Source organism: Dipodomys spectabilis, unplaced genomic scaffold (assembly GCF_019054845.1).
Source record: "Dipodomys spectabilis isolate Male_0828 unplaced genomic scaffold, ASM1905484v1 ptg000140l, whole genome shotgun sequence".
NCBI classification, from domain to species: Eukaryota; Metazoa; Chordata; class Mammalia; order Rodentia; family Heteromyidae; genus Dipodomys; species Dipodomys spectabilis.
Genome location: NW_024870817.1, coordinates 18,924,872 through 18,952,535, shown reverse-complemented (window position 1 = coordinate 18,952,535; position 27,664 = coordinate 18,924,872). Strand labels below are relative to the sequence as shown.

Below are 27,664 nucleotides of genomic sequence, written 5' to 3'. Positions count from 1 at the left end.
ATTTTCATGTTTCTAATACCTTGGGATAGAAATTTTTGTGCAGAGAACTTCACCAGAACACATGAGACTGGGAAGGCTGTACCAACAGAAGTTTTCTTTCTGAAAACTTCCAACTGACTTATAAGAGTAATGTATAAAATGTTAGTACATTTTTAAACACTGGTTGTGATGTACACTAGATGGTTTGAAACCATTCATACATACAGGTTTATCTGACAATAGCTATTATTAATGATTAGGTATTGCAATTTAAATTAAGCTGCATCCTGTGACCCAACCCACTAATCCCTATGTAGAATCTTTAGGAAACAGCTTTGACTCTCTTCTGTACACCAGGAAACCAGCTGAGTCAGCAGCTTGGAGAGTAAAATTTATAGTTATATAATTCCTTCTTATGATTGAATAGTAAGAAACTAGAGGTGTTGGGAACAAAAAAATGCCATGGGAAATGTGTCTAAAAATAGCAAGAAAGAGGCATATTCAAGTTTTTATTTCAGTTATGAAAATACATACAAGAAGTCACACTTCTTTATTTTTAGCAGTAAATGCAATTTTCTGAGGCTACACTTTTGACCTTGAAGGCATACCTTGCAATTTTATTTCTGTCTTTTAGCAAACAATGTCTGTGGCCCCTAAGTGGAGTTTTATCTAGAATTACTGCCATTATATGTTTACACTGTTAAAGTCTGTGATTCTTACTTTAATTCTGCAGCAGACCAGGGAAGAAGAGAAGCTACAGTTTTTAGAGCTGTCGTTGCTTATTAAGCATCTTAGCTTTCTTAATGCAGGATGTCTTTCTTCAGAAGCCTGGATAAGGAAAGAGCTGCATTGCACCGCAGCCTCAAATCTTGCCACAGCTCTGGAGCTTGAGATTCAGCTGAGCTCACCAGAAATATGCAGGATTAACTAAATATGCAATACTAACAGTGGAATATGCAGTGGAAACGATGGCTTCATTGAAGGAAATTATCATGCTTTATTCTGGAGTATAGTTTGTTTGATTTTTTTTTCACTCTCTTTACATCATTTCTCTTAATTATTATAACAGAATAACCAGATCATAAGTTTTCCTTTCTATTTCTTCCCTCTATCTTGCATTTAAATGAACTCTATGCCCTCCATTCTACTCAAAGGTACCAGCTGCACTAAAAAGCCACAAAGTTGATTGCACCAACTCTCTGTATTGGCAAATTCTGAACCAACTCAACTTTCATCCTTTCAAATTCTTAACTCTCCTGTAATGCAGTAACATTTAAAAAGCGAGGAAGCATAGTCACTAATTAGCAACAAGGGAAAGAAAGAGTCCATGTAGCAGAATTAAAATTAAGAAACACGAGTAGAGTATCAACTGTTAAGTAACTTGAAATTCATTTGACTGTCCTTGGAGAACTTGAGTTTTCTTACCTTGAATGTGAATAACTCTGTCATGATTCAGAGTGTAGTTGTCTGAATGATGATCAGCCCAGCAGATTGAGATCAGCACCAGAAGAAGTAGACTCTTCATCTTTGGAGCTCAAAGAATCTTCTTCACTGTGGGAACATCACATAGCAGGAGGCTCGTGAGATTTGGAACCCTTAGGAGTGTTGCACTGCACAACTTATTACCGCTTTATCATCCTAGAATGGGTCTGTAAAAATATTTAACCCAATCTGTCCAGAAAGTTACTGTAGCTGTCTGTGAGAACTGAAGAGAGCGGCTTTGAAGAATTTCAGTTCCCCTTCGGCATCCAGAGTCCAAATAGTGTTTAACTCTATCTTTGCAGAATTGCAAAGCTGGGAATTTAAAGCACTGTACTTTGGACTTAGTTATGACAAGTTACAAAGATACATGCTAGGGAAATACCTAGATGCTTTAAATAATTAACCCTCTTGAGTTTGGAATATAGATTAAAACAGAAATTTGACACATCTATATATGAATATTTATCACCTGGTCTAACGAGGAGCTGCATCTAAAATAAGAGCAAATACAGAATAGTGACATAAAAGTGAGTATCATCATGAAGCAGGTTAGATTTGCTTGTTCTAAACAGAAAGAGAGAACTAAAATGAAATAAACACCAGATTAAGCAAAAGCAGTATGGCTGGTTCAGATTCACTTACCATCTTAAACATTTTGTAAGTCTTTGGTAAATAAATGAAAATTATGACAAAACTAGGTGAGAGTTGTGCATGCTCTCATTGCAGTCACCCTATTGATTTTTCATTCATTCCAATCTAAATGCTGACGCACCAACTTTAAGTGCCAGGTAGGGTCTCTGCAGTCAGCACAGCCAGGGCTGCAGGAAGCATCCCTGCCAGCTTCACAAGGCAATTAGGCAAACGAGGAGCTGAAATAGAAAGGCAGGCAAAACTCTGGTCCTTAGTCAGAGAGGAAGAGTCATCACTTGCCTGTCCTTCACCCAAAGATGGACTTGATCAAAAGACACAAAACATTCCTCCCTCTTAAACTATGTGTTTAGAAGGACCAAAAAGTGATTTTGAGCACTACAAATCTTATAAGCTTTGCAGTATTTGCCAGACAAGAAATCTCATGTAGCCTCCCTGTGATAATATTGAAAGCCCAGGGGAAATGTATATATATAAATATAAATATATATATACACCGAGATTCATTTTATTCTCAGGCACACAGCGGCCTTCACAATACCGGCTATTTTTAAAGCTGAAATTGCACAGGCTGGCTTCTCACACTCATTGTTTTATTTATTTATTTCCAGGAAAGCTCGACTCCCTGGAATGTTTATTAATGAGTTTCTATCTGTTCCTGGAGGTGCTAGAGGATGAGCTGAATTCCAGAGCCTGAGCTCTCACTCACACATAGAGCTTCCCTGGAGGGACTGAAAACCACCTCTTTTGCATTTTCCCCTCTAAATCTCTATGTGACCCAATACTTAGGGCTTCGGGATTCATGCTTGTTGTAATTCCCTTTTTTTCCATTATGGTACAGAAGGAAAGTAGTGCATAAGCAAACTTTATAAATCAGTTGTTCTAGAAACTTTAGAGGTTTTAGCTTTGTTGCTGTTGTTTTTTAATGTACTTATAATGTACTATGTGATTTTTTTGGTTTCTTTTGTATGTTCTTCCCCCATGGTATAACCTCTGTTTTCACTGCATTTGATTCTGGTGTCCTGCATCTTAAATATACATTTTTCTAGTTTGGGGAGGAGGAGGGAAAGAAAAAAGTGCTGAAACAAGGATACAGGCTGATCCATTGTAACAAGGAGATGTATAAGATACTATGTTGAAAATGAACTTTACAACTTTAGTGGGGGGAGGGAAAGAGGAGTTGGGGAAGTGGGGAGGAAAGGGTTAGGGAAAAAAACAAAGGAAATGTACTCATTCCCTTACTCACGTAAATGTAAACCCACTGTACAGTATCTTTACAATAAAAAATATATACATTAAAAAAAGAAACTTTAGCATGTAATCTTCAAAATTCTACCTTGACTTATTAATCTTATTTTCAGAAGTTGTTTTCTTGCTTGTTCCTCTGAGAACTTTGCTAAAATGATTATTATTTTTGTGACCATTGACTGTTGTCCATAAGATTACGATAAACAAATATTGTCTACCTTTTGGGGTTTGTAATAAAAATGGGAGAACTATTTACACAAACATGAGACAATAAACAGAGATAAAGAAGGGATGTGCTCTGTGCTTATTCCGGTAGTCTGAGAAAGGGAGAAGGTACAATTGGGAATAGTACTGTATAACAAAACCATAGCACTTCAACAGTTAAACAGCAGATGTACTCTGTAAGGAGCCAATATGAGCAATGGTCGGGAATGTGCTAGACTAATTTTTATGTAAGTGTGATTACCATAAGACTAATTTTGAGGGAGCTATTCCCCCACATAATTCCTACTTAAAATAAATCATACATACGTCTCGCCTTTAATTTTCACCTCAGTGTTCAATCTTATGCCTCTAAAGGTGCATTCTACTTAGAGAAGGCATGGATGTCCAATAGCTAATTCTGAAATGCAAATTATCTTGAGAATATATGTGTGGAAGGGACAGATACTAGCAATAAAAGCACTCTTCCCCTACCCCATTGGATGTCTACTTGTTGCTAAGTCTATGCTGTCACTTTGAAGTGTATCACACCATCCTTGTAATCATACTGAGAGAAACATATTTCTATTTTCCTCATATAGACAGTTGTGCTGAAAGATACACATTTAGTGAGTGGCAACATTTGGATTTACCTTTAAGCAAGAACAATATTCATCTCAAAGTGTTCTTATTTTTCTAACAATTTGTTGTTTATGCTGCCTTTTTTATTCAGGCCTTTAAACTTTAAAATTTGATGCTCATTATTTGTGGATATAAACTTTTCTCAGGACTTATACATGAGAAGCTGATCAGATAGTACTTTTCTTATTATTGTGCCTGAATTCTTTTAGGATATCAGCCTCATGGCATGAACTCTGCCCTGGTGTCAAGTTTACATGTGTACATATCCATCCCTTCTTTGTAAAGGCCAAGGATATTGAACATCTGTTGTGATTTCTGGGTGATTTAGATGCTTATATAATTGAAAAAAATTCTACCTGCCACACACTGGGATTGATGCAATCCAGAAAGTGGAAATCACCTTTGCTATTCTGATAGCACCATACCCACCCAACAAACAGTCACAAAACCAGAACAACAACTTTAGAACACAGCCTTCAGATGTCTGAACAAACTGCAAAAATGGCTGCACTCCAGACCGTAGTCCCTTGAGAGCATGGATTCTATTGGAAGTCTGAAATCGGATCTCGGACAGACAAGGACAACTCAGACATGAGTGGATGTGTAAGTAAATCCAAGTTGTTTTTGTTTTATTTGCTGTTTGCAATGAATATCTTGGTGTGTTAAAGGAAAATTTTCAGGTTCCAATATGAGCACAATTTAGGGAAATTGGGGGACTTTTATATAATAAGTTACCCTGCATTCACGCTCACATTTTATCAGCACCTCACACATTGATGAGCTCCTTTGATAGCTTACAGGTGTGCTGCCATGGTGCTGCAGCCAGCTTCACCATGAGCCCAAAGCAAAAGGTCTCCATTTGTTGTGAAAGGTTGGCAACAAGGATATCATTTTGTAGTTTGACTTAGGCAATACTTCAGCTAGTCTTTGGAATCAAGATACCTATCAAAGGTAATGACTAAAATAGATGGATATCAAAGGTAATGACTAAAATAGTTGGATATACAGATATAGGCATAATAAAAGTTTTACATTAACCCAAATGATCACAAACAAGGCCATACTAAAGCTACCAGCACAACTACGTTTATCACAGCATTATCACCATAGCTAAGATATGAACCAACCCAGATGCCCCTCAGTAGATGAATGGATAAAGAAAAAGTGATATATATATATATGTATATATATATATATATATATATATATATATATATATATGAATTCTATGCCTCCATCCATTTGTTAGGAAAATGGAAAGACTTGAAAAAAATTATAATAAGTGAAGTAAACCAGTCCCAAGGAAACATAGGTCCCATGGTTTCCCTTTTCTGCAATAACTAGTGTATGTCTAGGACAAGCAGAAAAGGCAAAAAGCTATATACATATGACCATATAAAATAATGCTAAGTGAAATGAACTCCAAGATAAGGACACAAGATATTATCTTTGTTGCTGTTGTTTTTAATGTACTTACAATGTACTATGTGATTATTTTTGTTTCTTTTGTATATTCTTCCCAGACGGTATAACCCCTCTTTTCACTCTGATGTTGGTGCCCAGAAACTTGTATATACATTTTTCTAATTTTTGGTGGGGAAGGAAAATAACAAAATGTTGAAACAAGGATACAGGATGAACCATTGTAACATTGAGATGTACAAGACACTATGTTTAAAATGAACTTTACAACTTTGGGGGGAGGGAGGAGTTGTAGAGGGGGGAGGAAAGGGATGGTAGAGTGAAAACAAAGGAGGGGTAACAATGCTTGCTTGGAAATGGACTCATTACCTTGGTCATGGAACTGTAACCTCTCTCTATAGTCTCTTTACAATAAAAATATAAAAAAAGTTTTAAACTTTATCTATTTTATAATTATTACTCAGATAATTGGGGGAAAAAAACATGGAATAGAAGGCACACTTCTGAACCTTGTGAGCAATATGCCATTTTTCCAGAAGTGCTATCACATGCTGGTCACTGTCCTTGAAGCTTTATCTACTTAATTACTATTTGTCAGAACAATTAGGTTGAGGCATATTGTGTATTTACACTCTGAAAATGATATCTCAGAATGATGAGGTACTCAGCGTGCACAATGAGACCTGGGAGTCTGATAGTCTGACCAAAGAGAGTCCACTATAACCACCATTATCAGTGTCCTGTGTAAGCTGAAGAATAATGTAACTCTCTCCTTGCCATTTTCACAACTTTTTCAGGCTCTCACACATGCTCTATGCTTCTTTTCAGCCCTCTCTGACTAAGGCCAGCTGCGATCCATTAGTCTATGAGTTATTTCAGGTGAAGTCTGCAGGTTATGTGCTCAGGACTATGCCTATATACCAAGAGAAAGAATGAATGGGAAATCATGCTTGGGAAAAAACTAGTTAAAGTAAAAAAAGAGCCAAGTCTAACAGAGACATTTCACACAGTTTCAAAGTTTACATGTTATTCTATAAAGGAAATGGGAAATTATGCCTTTCCTCCACAGAGAACATAATAAAATTAAACAAAATTTAGATTTAGTATATGAAATGTGGTATAAAAATTGTGAGAAGCAATACGAAGAGTGCTCAAATTTGAGTGAGGAAAAAAATCATAGAGTTTTGTTTGACTCTTCTTAATATCATGTAAGTCTGATCTACAGAGAGACAGAAGAAGGATAATCAGTATTTTTAAGTGGTGGCCAGTGGTGCAGTGACATGGGTTAATCAATTAATTTAATTAATAAGGACTGTGAAAATACCTTTATTAGGTTAAATAATGTAATTTAGAATGTTATTCTGTTTTCCTTTATCTTGGTGCTGTTACAACAATAGCTGATTCATGGAATCCTAAATTTTAGGCTTTTCAAAAGGTAGATCTTTTTAAATTCTGACCTCCGTCAGTAAACAGATGAACAAAATCTGCTTCATTGTACAGTGATACTGGTTTATGACAACAAATGTGTGTTAACTCCACTGTGACCAACTTCTTGCCGTATTGCATAGCTCAGAGAGAGCACATGTACTCAAGCAGCTTTCCTGATCTCCTGAGTTACAGTCCACCAGAGCCCTTCTGACTGCAGTGACCTAATGTGGCCATGCTCAGTCTATTGCATCCTTGGCCCTGATGTGATCCTGGTCACCTGGTTGATTGAAAAAATTCAGAGCTCATAATGGGGAAAACTGTGAAGTTTATTCCAGGCCTTATAATAAATATGCTATCTCAATTTCTTCTACAAAATAACAATGATGGAAACTCTCTAGTGAAGTATTTTTAAGTGCTACACAGAATGCACTATTTAAAAAGAATCAAATTGGGATAGACTACCTCAAAAATTGATCATTTTCCACAGATAAATTGAAGAAAATCATTGAATAAAGACATCTAGCAGTTCTCTAATTCTACCATTTGAAATGCATTCAAGAGTTAAATCAATGTGGTGCCTGGAGCTTTGTGAGAAATGCTGGTTCTTGGGCCCCACCTAGGTACACTGAATCAGAAACTCAGAGGTGGGACTTGGCATCAGGGTTTTACAGCGCCCCCCTCAGGTGATTCTGATACTTGGCCAAAGTGGAAAACAACTAGGAGTCTAAGCAAAGATTATCAGCTGTGAATTTTTGTGTGGAGCTGGAGATTATGAATCCCCAATCATTTTCCTTTCTGTTGTCCTGATTTTTCTTTTTTTCTACAACGCATTTATATTTAAAAATATAAAACTTTAATACACTGGGAAGGAGCATATACTTAGTTTTTTAAAACAGTAGGCAGACAGATATTTTTCTCTATTTAAAAAATATTAATGGTACTATGACTTATAAAAATAGGGCAAAAACTAAATAATTTTCTCTTGTTGGTCATGGAGCCTGAACTCTGGGCCTGGGCGCTGTCCCTCAGCTCTTCAGCTTAAGGCTAGCACTCTACCACTTGAGCCACAGCATCACTTCCGCTTTTTCTGCTTATGTGGTGCTAAGGAATCAAACCCAGGGCCTCATGTATACTCTACCACTGAGCCACCTTCCCAGCCCCCAAACGAACTGATTTTGTTTAGAACTATTTCCATCCTAAATCAGTTATGAATTAAAACAATAATCTTATATTGAAAAGGACTATTTGCCTTGATTTATTTTCTGTACATTTGGGACATCTTCCATTTTCTAGAAATGATCTCTGAAATTTAGTAGCTTTGGCTTTTGACAAGCGCAATACACCTGACTTGGTTTCAGCAGGGTGACATGCTGGGCCCCTCTGGGTCCTCTCTGAAGACAGCATGATGGCCTTTAGTGGCTCATTGCCAATGCCAACGGGTAGAAGGTGAGAACGAAAGGAGTGAAAACCAGGAAGCAGATGCAGATTGATAACAGCAGAGAGGAAACACATGAAAGAAAAGAAAGGACGTCAAGAAAATAAGAGAAGGGCATTGAGGAGTAAGGAACAAATAATAAATGGTGAATATTTGGCATGCTACCTCTTAGTCTGAAGAGAGAAAATGCTAGAACTTAATAAATTCTGAACTATACTCCCAGACCCAAGAACTAACTAGTAAAAATGACATTTATAAGAACACAATTTGTTATGCAATGTAAAGCCAAGTTTTCCTTGTACACAGGTCTGCAGGATATGGCAGAAAAGGATGTAGTGGTAGAAATGGAAAGGAGAGAGTTATCTATGGATTTCCTATTTTTCATTTGAATGACAAATAACATTTGGGAGCAATATAATAACACCCATTTCAATCTGGTATTTATGGAGATTTTTATGCCTGTAATTTTTGTTAAAGAAGCTCAAAGTACAATATAGCCACTTATATACAAATGGTTTAGGGTACAACAAACAATTTTATTTTATTTTTTAATTTGGAAAGTATTTTAAGTTATAATGGTATTCTAGAATATTTTTATTTTTTATTTTTAATTGTAAAGGTGATGTACAGAGGAGTTACAGTTACATATGTAAGGTAATGAGTAATAGTGTTATCCATTCCCTCATTTTCTCCCACTTTCCCTCCCCTTCCAGCCAAGTTATAAAGTTCATTTCCGACATAGTGTCTAGTGGGTATCACTGTTGAATTGATTCACCCTTTGTCCCACCAAAGGAAGATATTCTTAGGAGAGAATCATAGAAATGGTGCAGCAAAGCATTTTAAAATGCTACTAAATGGATACTACTTAGTCTTGTTGTCTCCACAATTGTGGTTTCAATTTAAAATTTCAGAAATTTCAGTGAGCCAGACAAACTGAATTGAATATAGAGGGTTAACTCTCAGATCATCATGGCCTCTTGTTTGCCTTTTATGCTTCTATTTCTCCATTCATTATCTCCAAGTTTAGTCCATCTTCTTTTATTTGATTGCATTATGATACATTTTATGGTGTTCATTGAACTCTTTACTAGTTGATATAAGCGTAAAACTATATGGCATCCAAATCAAAGAACAAAGTAAAATGAGGATGTTTCCCACAAAGAAAATGATAGCATGTAATTTCAGGCTGTCTTGTAGAAAAACAAATCTATGTTATAGGAATAAAGAAACAGAAAAAATAGTTTTATTCTTTGGTCTGACACTTTCTGTTGTATGATCTTGGAAGAAGTCATCCAATTGCTCCACGGTCAAGTTTTCATTGGTGAATTGAAATAGTTCATGTCAAATGTCAAAGTCTTACATTAGATGTTATTATTATGTAATATTTGTCCTCAGTGCTGATATCAGGCCTTTCATTCATTCTATGTTGCACTTCAGGAATTTCCTCAGAATACAAAGTTGTAGATTGTCAAGGAATGTTATTAATAATTCTTACTTAAGAGGCAATGCAATTTACCTACTGTTTTTGGCTGGCTCTTTGCTAGCCCTAGCTTGGAAAATATTGACAGAGCTTTGTTAAACTTCACATAACCAAAGTGCCTTTGTTTAAGCTGCTTATTGGTTTGTCTCTGCCTACTTTATGCTTAAGCTAGGTGTTAAACTTTTTTTTTTTTTTAAAAAAAAAACTAGCTTTGAATGAGTTCTGACATGATTAATTGCTTTTTTTATTGAGTTTCTAAAACAAATACAAAAAGAATAACTTAGTAAAGCCATAAATTGTGTTTGTTGGTTATAAGCTCACATCCGTAGCTTTTTATTAAATATTTAGGTTATGTGGAGAAAATACTACATACATATTCTAATTCATTCATGGAGTATATTTCTTGTTTCCCATATACTGGAATACTGGAAATACTTGGTGGAAAATTTGAATGATGCACATACAGCATGATTATTTTTGACACCAATGTGATAAGCCACATCCAACTCCAAACATTTTCTAAAGCAAATCTTAAAAGTCTTGAACATGTCCTTCAAACTTTATTTGCACACAATATTTTAGTTGTAATTTTATTCTAGGGCTTTTCCTCTAATTTTGAGTCTGGAAAAATGCAATGAAGATAACATTGTCTATTTATTTCACATCTATTTGACTCATGTAGTGGCTGTGATAGGAATGGGGAAAGTAAATTATGTCTCGTTAATCTTATAGCTGGTTTCTTAAGCCAGGAATCTTTACAAATGGGTAGTACAAGTGGTCAGGTAGTTGCCCAATAATCTAATCATATGGCTGGAAGGAAAGAATAAAAGCCAGAACTAAAATAAAAATAGACTTTACTGTCATTACGTGTACATCACTTTTGCATGTTATCCTATTTACCTCACAGAGTGTGATGCATATGTATATGGAAATGCCAATGGACTCTAACAGTTGAGACTTAGCACATGTTCCTCTTTACATTTGCATGATCAGGTGGCAATAGAGACTAGTATTAGAGGTCAAATTCTAGTTGGATAATAGGAGAAAAAAGTAATATGCTTAATGGACAAGGAGATTTATGCCCACAAGGACATGGAGATTAAGTAAAACTTGCTACAGGTGCTTCAATCTGCTGCTTTGAACTCTTCACTGGTTCAATTTGCAGATGTGTTTATTACCTCCTTAAAAAGTTTCAGTTTTCTGAGATATCTAGGTTTTTCTTATGAATTCCATGAATGCTCTATTTTTTTTAAATCTTGAAAGCTGATGGTAGGAGAAGTAAAAAAAGCTTGTGCTAAGCAATACATTCTTATGATAATGTACAGCTACTTAAAGATAATCAAAAATTCAATATTAAAAAATAAAGTATAAAAAGAAATAAACACTTTTCCCTCTATTTGGGGGAACTTTCCTTTTGTTGCCTGAATAATCTTAATTTTATTTTTTATTTTTATTGTTATATTTTGGGTCCGGTCATGGGGCCTGAACTCTGGGCCTGGGCGCTGTCCCTCAACTCTTCAGCTCAAGGCTAATGCTCTACCACTTGAGCCACAGCGCCACTTCCGGCTTTTTTTTCCCTCTGCTTATGTGGTGCTGAGGAATCAAACCCAGGGTCTCATGCATGCAATGCAAGCGCTCTACCACTGAGCCACCTTTCCAGCCCCCTTAATTTTATTATATGACATTAAGACCTACATAAAAACTAATGTGATATTCCACTGTGATGGTATTAGAAATCTATCTTTCTCAGGATTCAGAAGAAAAATTCATATTCTCACATCACATATAAAGAAAATTAGCAAAACTTAAATCATCTCATGAACAATTCTGGAAAGATTATTAAGTCTGTCAGAATATAAAATCGTAATGCTGCCACTTCTCAGGCTAATACATAATTTCTTTAAAGTTTAAAATATTAAATATCATGCTACTAAAATGATGTACTAGCACTATAATAATGTCTAAATTAAAAGGAAGAAGGCCGTAGGATAGAGATAGTTTTGATTAAAATGAAAATTTTATTAAGAATTTTTTCTGAAACACTAGGCAATATTAAGAGTTTAGATTTCTTTTTCATCATCATTTCCTAACTTTCAAACATAAACCCAAAGGCAAATATACACCCAAAGCAAATACAATTAAACAACTTCCTCTTTAAATTACTTTTTTTCATCATTTTCAAAACATGGAAAGTTACTCTCCTCTTAACATTGTAGTGTACAAATATGAATAAAATTGAGAAGTTTTAGTGCTCTTTAAATGTTGGTTATAAAAATGAATGTAGAGTCTAGAACAAGTGTGCACAATTAAATGAATATAAACATTTTAATTACAGGTTTTATAACTTAGAAAAAGTTCAAGTAAAGTTTTTAGAAGTGGAATTTATCTGAATAGAAAATTGATCATAAACTCTGAGAACTAAATTACTTCTGAAAATGTTCCTAACTGAGCTGGCAAAACAATATTTTAAGACTCCATTTCATTTACAATTTTAACATTTCTTTCAAAGCTCCAACTTTCAACAGCTGTCACGTAAACTTTATATTAACACTGTTTCTACAAATACAGCTGCAAATCATCAGTATGCCAGGTCTGATGCCATTCCAGATGTGACAGTAAAAACACATTTTCTACCTAATAGAAAAGTCAGCACTAAAGTCACCATACATCCCTCATGCAGTTCAGAACTAGTTGACACACACATGCATCAAACAACTCCTGTGTATTTTAAACAGTGAGCACATTCTGTGAAGGAGTATAAAGCCTTAAAATATGTGTCAGCTGATGCACTGGAGCTGATACACAGCTCCTTTAACTGAGGTATCTGTTATCTAAAAGCAAATACACACTATTTAACCAAATATAGTCATTGAAGCATACTCAGGTAACACTGATACTACCTATTGTAGAAATTCATATCGTTGTAGTTTTTCTTTTTATAAACAAAAGTGATCTTTACAATTTTTATATACACTATCTGGTTCATAGTAAATTTGTTATCAACTCAGAACTAAATAATCATATGAACTTCATACAGAAAACTTTGGGGAGCATTTTTGCCAAGAAGTTGACAAATAAAGATATCCAAATCTCCAAGGTTTATAGTATTCTAAGTAGGACAAAATTACCAGCCATCATCCCTCTCACAACCCTTCCCTTTTAACTTTACACTGGATTTCCATCATTAGAGTGACCAAAACACCGTTTTCAAAAGTAACACAGACTTTCAACTTCCATGTTAGTGAAAGTCACTTAGAGGTAACAAGGTACCTGGGTGGGTACTAATGAAGTTAAATGAAAGAGATTGTCACAAAAAAACCTTGTTTTCCCATAATTTTCATAAAAAGTAATAGTCATTCTTATTGATCAAGATGCATTGGACTCATAAACTGCTTTACTGAATGGAAACCCTTGTGTACAACTACTTAAAGATAATAAGTATTTTAAAAGATAATAATCATTCTGATTTACAATTACATAAATGCCTCAAATTCTTAACAAGTATATATATATATATATATATATATATAAGTCATCACTCTCAGATGATGGTAATATGTACCCAATTCAAAATATTTTTGTACACACAATATTGGAAAGGCTAAGGGAACACTAAAAATACTAATGCCATGGAAGTAGGCAAAAGGCCAACTAGAAGACTGATTCCAAAAACCATGTCTTTAAGCCCCAGGACTGGTAAATAAATAAATAAACAAACAAACATGGCACAAGCCTGTAATTCCAGCGACTTGGGGAGCAGGGAGGGGAAGTATTATAGTTCAAGTGCAGCCTGGGCAAAAAGTTAATGAGAACCTATTTCAACAAACCTGAGAGGTGTGGTGTAGCATGCTTCTGATCTTAATTATGAAGGAGGGATAGGTAGTATCAGACCAGCCTAGGCAAAAAGTCTGATACTCCATTTGAAAAATAAACAGAAATCAAAATTGGATGGGGATATTGCTTAAGAGGTAGAATGTCTACCTAGTAAGGACAAGGATCTCAAACCTCAATTCTGCTTCAAGTTTAAACCTCAAGACTGTACCCCAAAAGAAAGCAATTTTCTTAAAGATGAAGATCATCTTTTATCAGTTTTCATCCTTTTATATAATTTTGGTGAGTATTCAATGAAGGGATAAAAGGGATTGTGATGGATCTAAGCACAGCTGGACATTGAGGTTAACTAGAACTAGCAGAAGTAAAACAATTACTAGAATAACTTAGTGCTTCAGTGTGTGTGCATGTGTGTGCATGTGTGTGTGTGTGTGTGTGTGTGTGTGTGTGTGTGTGTGTGTGTGTGTATTGCCTGGAATGACCCTTGCTGGTTTGTAGATGTCTTAAGCTGTCATGGCAAAATCTTCCAAGATCTTATTTGAAGAGAGTAATCTATCTTATGATAGGAAATGAGAAGCTTTTGCCCATACCTAGCTCTACTTTTTTCCAAATGTTTTTCCACACAATTGCTCAACATATAGTTGTAAAAGAATGTAAGGCTAAGTAAGTATATGAGACATTTGCATTGGTCACTCTGCTGGCTTTGCATTTCTCACCTCCTTTACCAATTTCCAGTCTGTGAGATGGACAGAATATTCTCATCCCATCCCAATGGAAATTGTACACATTCAAATCATCATAGACTTATTGTGAATGGGATTCATTCATCATAACATATTTAGTTCTTCATCCTGGTGCACCAGAGACTGACACTGTGTTACTACCCATGACTAAGTCAGAACAAATCAATCCAGAGATTGAAAATGTAGCCTAAAACAAGAAGAAGGAAAGTGGAGAACAAACTTGAGATTGCATTGCCTATTTCATGTCCTATTATCTGCTCATTGAAAATTTACTTAAAGGTTTCTCTCTTATTCTTTACTTAATTATCTGACCTCTGTCTTAGAAAGGAAAATTTATGAGAAGTAAAACAAAAGAAGCAGCTATTATTAGTGATGAAAAGACAGGAGAAGAGATAAAACTGGCTTGTCAAAGAATAAATTCTAGAAATAATTTGGAAGCAATCGCGACTCTTGTTCATTAAATGATTACTGGCTGACAATGTCATACACCAATGCAGTACAAAGTAGAGCATGTCCTTTGCCCTGTTCCACACTGATCCTTGCCCATCAGTTTGGGTCCAGTGAGCCAATGAGTTTAGAAAAGCTCTCTGAATCTACACCACTGGGCCAAGAAATGAGAGCAGATTGTGAAGCAGGTGGCCTGCAGAGTGACAGGAAACAAAAGGAGGTCACTGCAGTTTCCAGGAGTTCAAGAGCAGGATGAAGTTTAATTCCCTCACATCTGGAAGGGTGTGTTGTATTTTCATTCCTGAATTTCAAGGGAAGAATTTCAACCTTTAACAATGGTATTGTTAAAAGACACAATCATTCAAAAAGAAGGTAATAGATGAAGTTGGCTGTTTGAACATGAAGGTGTCAGGTATTTAGGAATGCAATACCAAAGGAAATGATGGGATATGAATAAGAACAAAAGAAACATCTGGTAGTTTAGAAGAAAATAACCCATAGGAAAAGAGCAAAAGAAAATGGTCTCATTTAAATCATTAATTTCGGTGCTGGTCTAGTCAAAATCAATTTTGAAAAAGTGCACAAAATGCTAAGTATTCTCTCTGTGTGGAGTGGATGGCCGAAGGGTGCATCTGCTGTTCGTCTCTGAGAGAAAGATAATATGGCCCTCAGTTGGAAACCTCTTGACTAGAATTTGCATTTTTTCTAGTGATATCATTGAGAGGTCTTTTCAAAATTACCCTCTCAGCAAGAGCAAAAATTTCTCTTCAGCCATATCTATAAACAGAATAAATAGCTGCTTACTGCTCTGATATTCAAAGCATTCATTCAACAGCATCCTGGGCAGACATATATCAAATTTAATGCTTGTCCCTGAATATCTCTTATGATGAGGAGATCAAAATACAGAATGACTCCTTTAGATCCCAGAGATTGCCTTTAGTGTCACAGCTACTCAAATAGATACTTGTCTTTGGCTACTAGGACGCAATTACTTCTATCAGAGTAAAGGTCACATTTCATTATTAATCCTGGCATCTCTAGCATTAAACGTGAAATACTGTAATTATTTTGAAAGTTATATCTATTTGTTTCAATGTTTTGCTGGTTATTATGGTCCTTAACCTATATCATGGGAAAAGGAAACAACAACAACATAAAAGGAAAACATGAAGAGGACTGGTTTGCTCTTTGGTGTTAGAATATGTGAGTTTTAGACATATGTTTCTACAGAACAGTCCCAGTCATTAGTATTTCACTGAAAGATCACTCACTGATTTTTTTGTTAAGATACAGAGTGTACAGGAGAATCTCCGTGCCATAGACTAAGCCAAATGGGGTGAAATTAATAATTTATGCACCCCCCTTTCTTTCTATCCAGTCACTTTCTACTTTCTTACTCTAGAACAGTGGTGTTTACCCAGGCCTCTGCAACTCCAGACTTCCCTCTCAGACCTACTGTCCCAACCCAAGGCTTAGCTCCTTTCTAGCCATCGTTCACCCAACCAAGCCTTCCTCTGCCTTTAGTCTTCCTACAATCCCTTGCTTTTCTAATAGCATCTTTAATTTAAAGGTTTTCTTCTGTATTGAACATGTTAATTATTTTGTCCTTGCGTCTTCTTTGAAATCGCAGACTTCACACCATCCCTGGCTGCCTTCTCTGAAGCACCAAGCTACCCCACTAACTGGGTAGCAGCATAGTGCCTACCCTTCTTTTTTGTTCTTTTCACAAGTTAAACCTTTCAATACCCACAGTGGAACTGGCATGAGCTTACTGGCATAGACCCCACTTTAAGAAGACCTTATTCTCAATTGTAGAATAAAGTTCCTTCAAAATACTAGCATAATTGCCCAATCAAATTCTCTCCAATCATTAAATGCACATGAAAAGCAAATGGATGTTGACCTCTTTTATTGGCACCCACAGATTTGGATAATTTCCTGGGGTAGTACTTGCCAAATGCCGCTTTGAGTCTGTTTTTCTTCTTTTTCTTTTTCCAGAATGGGTTTTTGAGGAAAGCTATTTAAATAGATGACATTAACTGTGATTATAACACTAGAAAATGACATATTCAGGCAAATGTTGGACAGTCACCTTCTGCTTATCTAGTGAAAGATAATTATCAATAATTCCTCTATAATAAAGCAACAAATAAAACTAAGCTTCAGGCTACACAGTATTCATTTGCCAACTAATGCTCACTTGGCCCATATCTTATAAAACTGAGCAGCACCATGGGGAACTTGAGCTCAATGTTCTGTGTTCAAGCTTAAGTACAGTTTTCAGCACAGGCATTGTATTTACACAGCCCCAAATGCTATTTAGAATGAACTTGTTTGGGAAATTTGCAAAGTCTATAATAGGTGCATAGTCTACCTTATTTAAATTTGCCCAATCCACTTGCCAAACAATCCCATTCATTTGGCTGTTTTTGTTTGTTTTTCAATGTGAGATTTTATTTTTAGTTTTAGAAAAAAATTACTGGGTATTATCATTTCTATGTGGAAGAGTGGAGAATTATTATCAGTAAATTTAGTGGTCACTCTTGACATTGTCCAACTGTTATGCACACATAGGAGAGAGCAGTAACAAAAATCCAGTTTGGAGCTTTTATATAGTAATAATTGCTAATATTGCCAGCCTGTCCTATGTTTCACTGAAGTGGATAGCTAAGTGGACATTTAATTTTATGTGCAATCATGGTTCTTACACTGTTAATAAGTTTATTAACTTATTAAAAGACAAAGGAATTTCTAGAACATAATGTGATATCCACCAAATTAGCCTTAACAACTTGGTTATTTTGCCTAGGGTCATTTGGAATAGAGGTAATATACCAGGAGCATATGCAGATATTTTACACTTGAACGTGAAATCAAATATGCAGATTAGGCTAAATAATGGCCAATGGTGAAGCTCTCTTTTTTTCAAGAAATATTATACAGACTCAAAACTTTAGATTTACACACATTTTATTCTAGAGAGTGAAGCCCAGTTCTCACAAAAGTTAAGGATGTGTTCAACTACTGAGCTAGGTTGCCAGACCAGTACTGATTTTAAATGGAAGATGGTATGTGTGTGCTCCTGCCTTCCCATAAAAATAAACGAATCAGGTAATTCACTTCTTTGGTTCCCGAGTGTCCACAAGGGATCCTGTATTCATGAGTGGTGGTTTGGGAGAAGGTCTGTGGACCTTTAATATATGGTGGGTGCTTAGTAGAATAGGCTTAGGTCATCCTATGATTCTGACTCATCCTCTGTCTCTGATTCCTGGATTGTGATAGGAATTGTTAGATTTGACACATACTGCAGGCTATGGCTGTCTATTGCTTCACCAAAGGTCTGTTGTAATGGTGTCACTCAATCTTGGAACTTAGGAATTCCATGAACTTTTCTTTTTATGAGTCAGTGAGTTAATTGGCTCAGGCATTTTCATATAGTGATATAAATCTAACTAATATATTTACATACATGAGGGTAGCAGGTAGACAGATTTTTCCATTTACTTGTCAGTTCTTGATAAAGACCAGTTATAAACCTAAACATATACAGTATAAGTCAGAGATAGGAAATACTATATGAAAAAGAAGACTCACTGAATTCCTATTCGTTCTTAGCTTCCTCAAGGCGGAAGAATCAATACAATTTTACATTTAGAATCTTAATAATTCACTGGCTTCTTCAAAGAATTATTTTATTTTCCAAGACCACCCAGAAGTTTCAACTAATTGAAGAAGCAATCTTCAGCTTATTTAAGTAGGAAAGCTGCATGTGACACATTCCTAACACAAGTATTGGGTCAGATCTGTTTATGCTAGGTATATGTAGAAAACAATCTTAAATTCTGAAAATACCTTTGTAGCATTTTTGCTCTTAAAGTTACCATAGCAAAAATTATTTAAGAATCTAGGATACTTATTTCAGAAAGATTTTTTTTTTTACATAAGCTAAGCTTTTGGAAACTCCAGGAAAAAAAAAACAAACCACCCAAGGAGATAATAAAATCCACAGTTACAGATGTAGAAAAACAGGCTATTAGTAATGTGATGAGTTTCTCAGTTTGGGGGAAGTAGATGATGTTATTCAAAGTGGAATATTTAAACCATGGAATTCTCATCAGTTGTCATGGGAGACACATCTGTATATGGAGTCTGAATGCTTTTATTAACAAAAATGCTCGAGAAACACCTTGGAATCTGGAATCAGTAAGGAATCAGGTGACTGGTATTTAGAGCTATGGTAATGCTATTTTCTTAGATTTTATTGTATGTGTAGGGTATGTTAATAATGAATCCTAAATATTGAAAAATTACAATTTTTTTCTTTTTACAAAATTTTTCACAATTTTTATCCCCTAAGGCATAACTGTGTATTTCTGATAGTATATAGATTGTTGAAATGAGCTTGAAAACTGGTTATATAACTATTTGTTGCATATTCATACAAACTAATATGGATAATTATCAAATACAATTCTTTTTTTTTTTTTTTTGTCGGTTGTGGAGCTTGAACTCTGGGCTTGGGTGCTGTCCCTGCATTCTTCAGCTTCAGGCGAGCACTCTATCGCTTAAGCCACTGCACCACTTCTGGTTTCCTAGTGGTTTATTGGAGATAAAAGTCTCATGGACTTTCCTGCCTGGGCTGGCTTTGAACCGCGATCCTCAGATCTCAGCCTCCTGAGTAGGGAGGATTATAGGTGTGAGCCACCGGCGCCTGGCTCAAATACAATTCTTTAATGGCATTCTGCCTATTTTGTTAAGATATAACAAGTTTTACATAATGACCACACATTTTACAGTATGTACATACTATTTAAACAATGCATTAAAGTAAACAATGCCAAAACTATGAATATAAGTCCATGGAGTCTGCTTCTGATCAAGATAGATAGAGTAATATAAAAGGAAGATTTCTCTGCAGTCTAAAACAACTAAAAAGAAAATCATGAATTAATAACAACAATAACAACAAACCCTTCAAGACTTTGGATGTGAGGTAAAGGACAATCACTCCTACTTTACGTACAACAACTTAAGTACTGTGGGATTGCCCTTTCTTATTACCGAAAGAGAATTTCCATCCAATAGAGGAAGAAGGAACCAACTCTGAGCCCAAATTTGAGTAGGCGAATCTAGAAACTGGAGATTGAAGGTTGCTAGAAATGATAAAACAAAAAGTAACAATATAGACTATTGGTGAAGAGAGTGGCACAGAGTGAGAATATGAGATTTTAAAGGAGACTATCTTTGACATATTTAGTTGGAGACTAAACAATGCATTTGTCTAAGGAAGTTTCATCCAAAGAACTAGCCTTCCTAGCACTGGGAATAAGATCTGTTTCCAAGACAAAGCCTCATAATCTTGGGGCATTGGTCTTAAGAATGTTAAGAAGTTGGAAGGAAGCAGTATTAAAACTAAATGCATACCTGGTACCACCATAGCTTTAAAAAATAACCCCCCCCCAATCAAGATGCTTGTTTAGTATCTTAACCATACTGTAAAACTATTGCATTATGCTGTTGATGAAAATAGGACTAGCATTAAATAATGTAAAACTCCGAATTTAAGACAACCAACAGAAAGCTATTAGGCATGAGAAGTAGAGAAATACAAAAGAAGAAGAGAATAATTAATCAATGACCAAATCAGAAATGATATAGATGACAGAAATTGTAGATAAGACCATTAAAATGCTATTATGTCGGTGTTACAAATGTTCAGAAATGTAGAAAGATTGAGTGGGTTAAATAGAACCATGGGAAAGACATGCACAAGAGACCCACATAAAATATTTAGAAATGAAAATTACAGTATCTGAGATGGAAATTTTACTAAATGATATTACTTGCAGATTGAAACATTTAGAATAAAGTTGAAGGTGTTGTAATAAAGTTGATGTAAATTTGAAAGTGTTGTTGAACTACACAAAAAGTAACAAGAAAAAGGATGAAAAAGGCAAAGAATATCATTCAAGTGTGAAAATTTAAGTGGCCAAATATATAATTAAAGTCTCCAATAACTTATTTAAGAGGAGAAGAAAGAAATAAAATTTGAATCTATAATGAGTTAAAATTCAAATTTGATAAAGACTATAAGCTCATAGATCCAAGAAACAGTAAATCCCAATAAATAAACTATGAGGAACATTAAACAAAGGCTCATAGAAACCAAATTACTCAAAACCATCATTTAAGAGAAAATCTGAAAAAGGAAAACATGTTATTTTTAAAGGAATAATGACAAAGATGAAGACAAATTTCTTATCTGAGACTAAGCAAGCAAGGGCAGAGTGGAATCTGTTTAAATCACTAAAATAAAGTCACTATCAGTCCACAAATCTTTACCCTGGAAGAAATACTTGTCAAAACCCAAGACAAGTTAAATATACTGTCAGATACACAATAAATTATACAACACACAATAACATACACTATAATACATGTTTTCAAATATCCTTTGTGCAATAAAAAAGACAGTATCAGATTATAATCTGGATCTATCCAGTAATGTGGAATAGCAACTGTACTAATTATAGAAATGAGAGCATTTATTATGATGTAAATCTTTTAAAAGATGATGACACTTTGGCAAAAATGATATTAAGATATATTGGGGCTTAGCATAGATTTAAAAGTAAAATGGATAACAATGTATAAGAGGCCAGTTTGGTGATCATAAACCTATTTCATTATAAGATTTCTATTTATATGGTATAATATGATATCACTGAAAAATGACTGTAATAAGATTTGTACTCTGAGTTGGAAAGGTACAAAGTACAAATACTGTAGATTAAAGAATCATAGCTGGTAAATAAATATAAGAGAGGAAATGGAACTTTGAAAAATGCTCAAAATCTTAGAAAGAAGATAAAAATGATGAGGAGGAAGGAATTAGGAAAAAAAGAGGAAAGTTGTTAAAAATGTAGCAAGATGGTAGATTTTGAACCAACCATTTCAATAGTTATATTTATTGTAAATTGTTCAGAATTCTAATTAAAAAACAAAAACTGTCAGGTTGAATTTAAAAGAAAGACCTAATTATAAGTTTTCTAAAAACCATTCAATTCAAATTTTTGAAACAAGTATGAAAAAGATATATGATAATAAACAATGGAAAATACATAACACATTAAAAACAACCAATAAAGAGCTAGAAATTATTTCAAAACCAAAGTAGACTTTCAAACAAAACAAAATGAGCAGAGTAGAGGTTGATTTTATAATGATAAAGGAATCAAAACAGGACAATCTGACAGTATTAAAAATGCGTGTTTCTAACAATAGAAGTTTAAAACACATACAATAAAAACTGATAAAATTCTAAAGAGAGATGAACTACATCTTTATTAATAACTGATAGAGTAAGGAGACAGAAAAATCAGTAGCTATAGAGAAGACATGAATTCTGTAAACAATAATATAGGCACATAATAATATATAGCATAACAATAATATATAGCCATATGCATTATTATAGATACACCAAAACCATACTACATATTTACCAAGATAAACTATACTCAATATCGTAAAACAATATTCAAGAAAAAATAGAAGGGGAGAAAAATTGAAAGAGTGATATTGACAAAAATGTCTGTACTCATAATCTGACTTCTGGAACCCCTTTATGGAGCTACATAATAATAAATAAATATTAAAATATGCAAATATGTTAAAAATATACTCATAACCTTAGTTATGTAACTCTAACCCCTCTGTACATTACCTTTACACTAAAATAAACAAATGAATAAAATAAAACACGTCATTACAATTACTTTTAACTAAAGGGTAATTAAAAACACAACATGGTCACCTGATGGTGGCTCACTCTTGTAATCGTAGCTACTCAGGATCCTGAGATCTGCGGATCGTGGTTCATAGCCAGCCCAGACAGGAAAGTCCGTGAGACGCTTCAATAAACTACTAAGAAAAAGCTGAACGTGGCACTGTGGCTTAAATGGAAGAATGCTAGCCCTGAACATAAAGAGGCTCAGGGACAGTGCTCAGTCGCTGAGTTCAAGCCCCAGGACTGGCAGAAAAACAGACAAAAACAACAAAGCATGTCAGAAATTCTGAGATGGAGAGTATTTATAGAAGGAAAAATACAGCCTTCAACACGTTCATTAGAAAGGAAGAAAAATTTCAAATTGCTGATGTCAAATTCTACCTGAAGGCATTACAAGAGGAAATACATAAAGCCATATATAAGAAGACTGAAGAAAACAGTAGATGAATCATATATGGTTTATATATACAATGGAATTCTATGCTTCCATCAGAAAGAATAACATTGTTCCATTCATAAGGAAATGGAAAGGCTTGGAAAAAATTATATTAAGTGAAGTAAGTCAGACTCAAAGAAAAGCAGGTTGTATGATTTCCCTCATTTGTAAGAACTAGAATATGTTATTCTTCACAGGGGATCTCAGCAACCCAAGTGCTTAGTGCCAATGACTACATATAATGAAACATTAACATGAACTACAACTTATGGAAACAAGAGGTTCTCATTAAACCCTGTATATAGTTCTTTCTTTTTTCCCTATTTTTTCTTTCTTCATTTCTTTTAGTTTGTTGTACCTCATGTTCTGCATAATAGACAATTCAATATGTGGAAGGGAAAGGAATCAGAAACAGCAGAACAATGGATGAACCACAGCAACATTGATATTCACTTGTCACTATGGCGGATATGAATATTACAACCGGGGGTAAGTGGGAGATAGAAGGATGGAGTAGCAATGAATAAAAGCCAATGTACTTATTGCCTTACCTATGTAACTGTAACCCCCGCCCCCCAGCTCATCACTTTCTCAATAAAAAAATAAAAAAAAAGAAATCTATTAAAGCAAATGATTGATCTGTGAAAATGTCAATAAAGTCAATAACATCTATCTAGATTCATACAATGAAGATAAAAGTGACTAAGTATTACTATTATGGAAGAAACTAGTAGTAGCTTTACTGGCTCTGTAAATATGAAAATATAACGAAAGAGAATATTACTAAATTATATTAAAATATATCAAATAAAATAATCACATCTTTTGAAAGATCCAAATCTCTAAGCTTCAAAGCACATTTTTCTGCCATCATTATTTAAAGATTCACCTACAGTCCTCTTTAGAATAACTTATCAAAATAACAGAAATGGTTTCATTAATTTCTATAGTATTTTAGGTGTATTATTCTTGGTAGATTCTCAGACCACAAATATTTCTATGAGCAAATGCTTATCAATAATTTTATTTCATAAAAGGTAATGGAGTTCAGGCTTTAAGTAACTTGCACATAGAAAACATGTTTATTGGGACTTAAATCTAGGTATACTTGTTTTCATAGTTCAGACTCTAAAACAACTGAAATAACAGTGAAGTTCAAGTATGGAAGTAAAAGACATGCCTAAGATTTTTGTAGCACAACACATTATTTATAATTCTCAGTTCTAAGCATTTATTGATTAGGTGGAAACACAAAATGATAGTTCAATTTTTTTTAAAAAGCACTTATTAAAAGTTTGCATTAACATAGTATGTATTAAACATGGAAAATAAAACCAAATATTGTGTATGCATTTTTGACCATTGGTGAAAATTACTAAGCCAATAAAAAGTAAAAGTAAACTTTGTCATTCAAAGAATATGTGAAATAAAAAATAGCTGGGAAAAAATAAAACATTCAATGCAATCTATCTGACCACTAATATACTAATAAAAACAAATATTACTTCTCCAATATGTCCAAAATTTGCACTAATCTAACTGGGCTATTATACTATCACTGTGCTATTATTAAATTCTCATTAAGTCTAAACTTGACTATTATACTATGACTGGACTATTTCTAAAGCAACTTAGATGGACACAGCACAATCTGAGTGACACTTCCCTGTGTACTTACTATGCAAACATGGCATTGATTTTTTTGTTTTACTTCTAGCAGAAATCCTTTCACAGAGTTGTTTTGCTTGTGAGTGGTATTCTTAGTCACAGGCTCGTAAGTATTACACAGAGAAAAGTGCAGTTATGTCCAGAAAGCCAGTAAGCTTTAAGGCATTTTCATTTGCTTTGGTATTTTTCAACTCTGTATCAGTGCACAAATGGTAGAAAATATTTTTTTACTGCTGTTCAAATATATTTCCTATCCTCTTCACCCATACTCCAAAAATTCAGATCTATGGTTTATGAGAATGTTCTGTTATGTAAATGAAATGTATAAATAAATCAAGGATGAAGTTAGGTGCTTCTGGCTCATACCTATACTTACTTAGTAGGCCAAGACATGGACAATTGTACTTTGAAACTAGCCTAGTTGGACATAACCAGCAAAAAAAAAACTGGGTTGAAAGCATGGTTCAAGTGGTAGAGTGCCTGCTAAGCAATTAGGCCTAGTGAACTCAAGGCCCTAAGTTCAAACATCTGTTCCTAAAAAATAAAATAAAATTGCTGATTTCTGAGATATTTGGCATTAACTCAATCTAGCTCCATGATTTTGGATAATAGGCTTTATTAATGGCTGATGAAAATGTTGCAGATAGTAATAAAGTAGTAAAATAATATGATTCAAATTACATTTCTACATGAACATTACAGGGTATCAGAATATCTCCAAGTAGATTGGGAACTTTTATTTAAAACCACATTTATTTGCTAGTCCAGGGCAGAGAAATCAAGATTCTGACAAACATGGAAAACCTGGCATTCCAAACTATTGTAAATGTCTCCCTCCTGAAATTCTACTGCATTCATACGTTTGAGGTAGTAATTTACGGGTCTACAGCAACATCCATTGCAAAGCTGTTGTCTTCCTGATAAAGACAAGAAGGAATGGAAGAGAAGGGAAACTGCCACAAATATACAGTAATATAAATTAAGATCACATTTTGATTTTATACCAATTACAATAAGTCGGTATTATCCTTCAATATAGGAATCATAAACTCTACAGACTACTTTTATGTGCCTTTGAGCACTAAAAGCACTACTATGAGAATTCTGGAAATAAGAAACTAGGTTTCATTTTTTTATTGTGAAAATACTGTACAGAGGGGTTACAATTACATGGGCAAGGTAATGAGTGCATTTCTTATCTTATCAAGCATTGTTGCCTCCTCCTTTGTTTCCCCTTCCCATCCCTTCCCATCTCCCCCCACCCCCACCTCGCGCCAAAGATGTGTAGTTCATTTTTGACATAACATCTTGTACATCTCATTGCTGCAATGGGTCCACCTGCATCCTTATTTATTTATTTATTTATTTATTTTTTTTGTAAATTTTATTTTATTTTATTTGAGAACATACTGTACAGAGGGGTTACAATTACATGGGCAGGATAATGCATACATTTCTTACCAAGCATTGCATCCTCCTCCTTTGTTTACCCTTCACCTCCCTTCCCAGCCTCCCCCCTCCCTCCCACCCAATCATATCCCCCCTCCCCCCCCCCCACCGACATTGTAAAGCTGGTTTTGACATGACATTTTGTACTTCTCATTGTTGCAACAGGTCCACCTGAATCCTTAAACGACTTGTTTGTCCCCGTCTCCTCCACATGTTATACTGACATCAAATATAGTGAAAGCAGGGGTTACACTGTGGGGGAGGGACACACAAAGCAACAAAGAAATAATCTTATAAATGCATTAGAAACACATGCATGAAAGAAACAAAAACATTAAAATACATATTTGAGGTTTTGTTTTCCTAACATCACATTATCTGACTTTTTCCGCTTGACTCATACCTATACTAGATATTGCAAATAAGGGAAACCATGGGACCTATGTTTCTTTGGGCCTGGCTTACTTCACTTAATATAATTTTTTCCAAGCCTTTCCATTTCCTAACAAATGGGGCAATGTCATTCTTTCTGATGGAGGCATAGAATTCCATTGTGTATATATACCACATCTTCTTGATCCATTCATCTACTGAGGGGCATCTGGGTTGGTTCCATGTCTTAGCTATGGTAAATAATGCTGCAATAAACATAGTTGTGCTGGTAGCTTTAGTGTGGCCTTGTTTGTGATCATTTGGGTAAATGCCCAAAAGTGGGATTGCTGGGTCGTTGGGGAGCTCTATGTGGAGTCTTTTGAGGAATCTCCATACTGCTTTCCAAAGTGGTTGAACAAGTTTACATTCCCACCAACAATGAAGTAAGGTTCCTTTCTGTCCACATCCCCTCCAGCATCTGTTGTTGTTAGAGTTCTTGATTTTTGCTGTTCTAACTGGAGTGAGGTGATATCTCAATGTTGTTTTGATTTGCATTTCTTTTATGGCTAGGGATGTTGAACATTTCTTCATGTGTCTATTGGCCATCCTTCTTTCTTCTTCAGAGAAGCTTCTCTTTAAGTCTTTCGCCCACTTACTTATTGGGCAGTTGTTTCTTTGAGGATTTGTTGTTGGGTGGTTTAATTTTTTGAGTTCCAAGTATATTTTAGATATGAGACCCTTGTCCGTTGTATGGCTAGTAAAGATCTTCTCCCAGTCCGTGGGCTTTCTATTGATCTTGCTAGCTATGTCATTTGCCCTGCAGAAGCTCTGCAACCTTATACAATCCCATTTGTCCAGCCTTTCTTTGATTTGTTGTGTTTCCGGGTCTCTATTCAGAAAATTTCGGCCTGAGCCAAGGAAACCCAGGGTTTCTCCTATTCCATCCTGTAATGTTTTCAGA

At 34.9% G+C, this 27,664-nt stretch overlaps 1 protein-coding gene across 1 annotated transcript in view; it reads right to left on the bottom strand.

The window, feature by feature from the left end:
- The window catches only part of Hapln1 (hyaluronan and proteoglycan link protein 1), a 64,940-nt gene that overhangs the window by 23,044 nt on the left and 14,232 nt on the right, over positions 1 to 27,664 (bottom strand). Inside the window, 1 exon segment of the mRNA XM_042690971.1 lies at positions 1,405 to 1,530. Coding sequence (XP_042546905.1) covers positions 1,405 to 1,504 — 100 coding nt within the window. The 5' untranslated portion in view covers positions 1,505 to 1,530.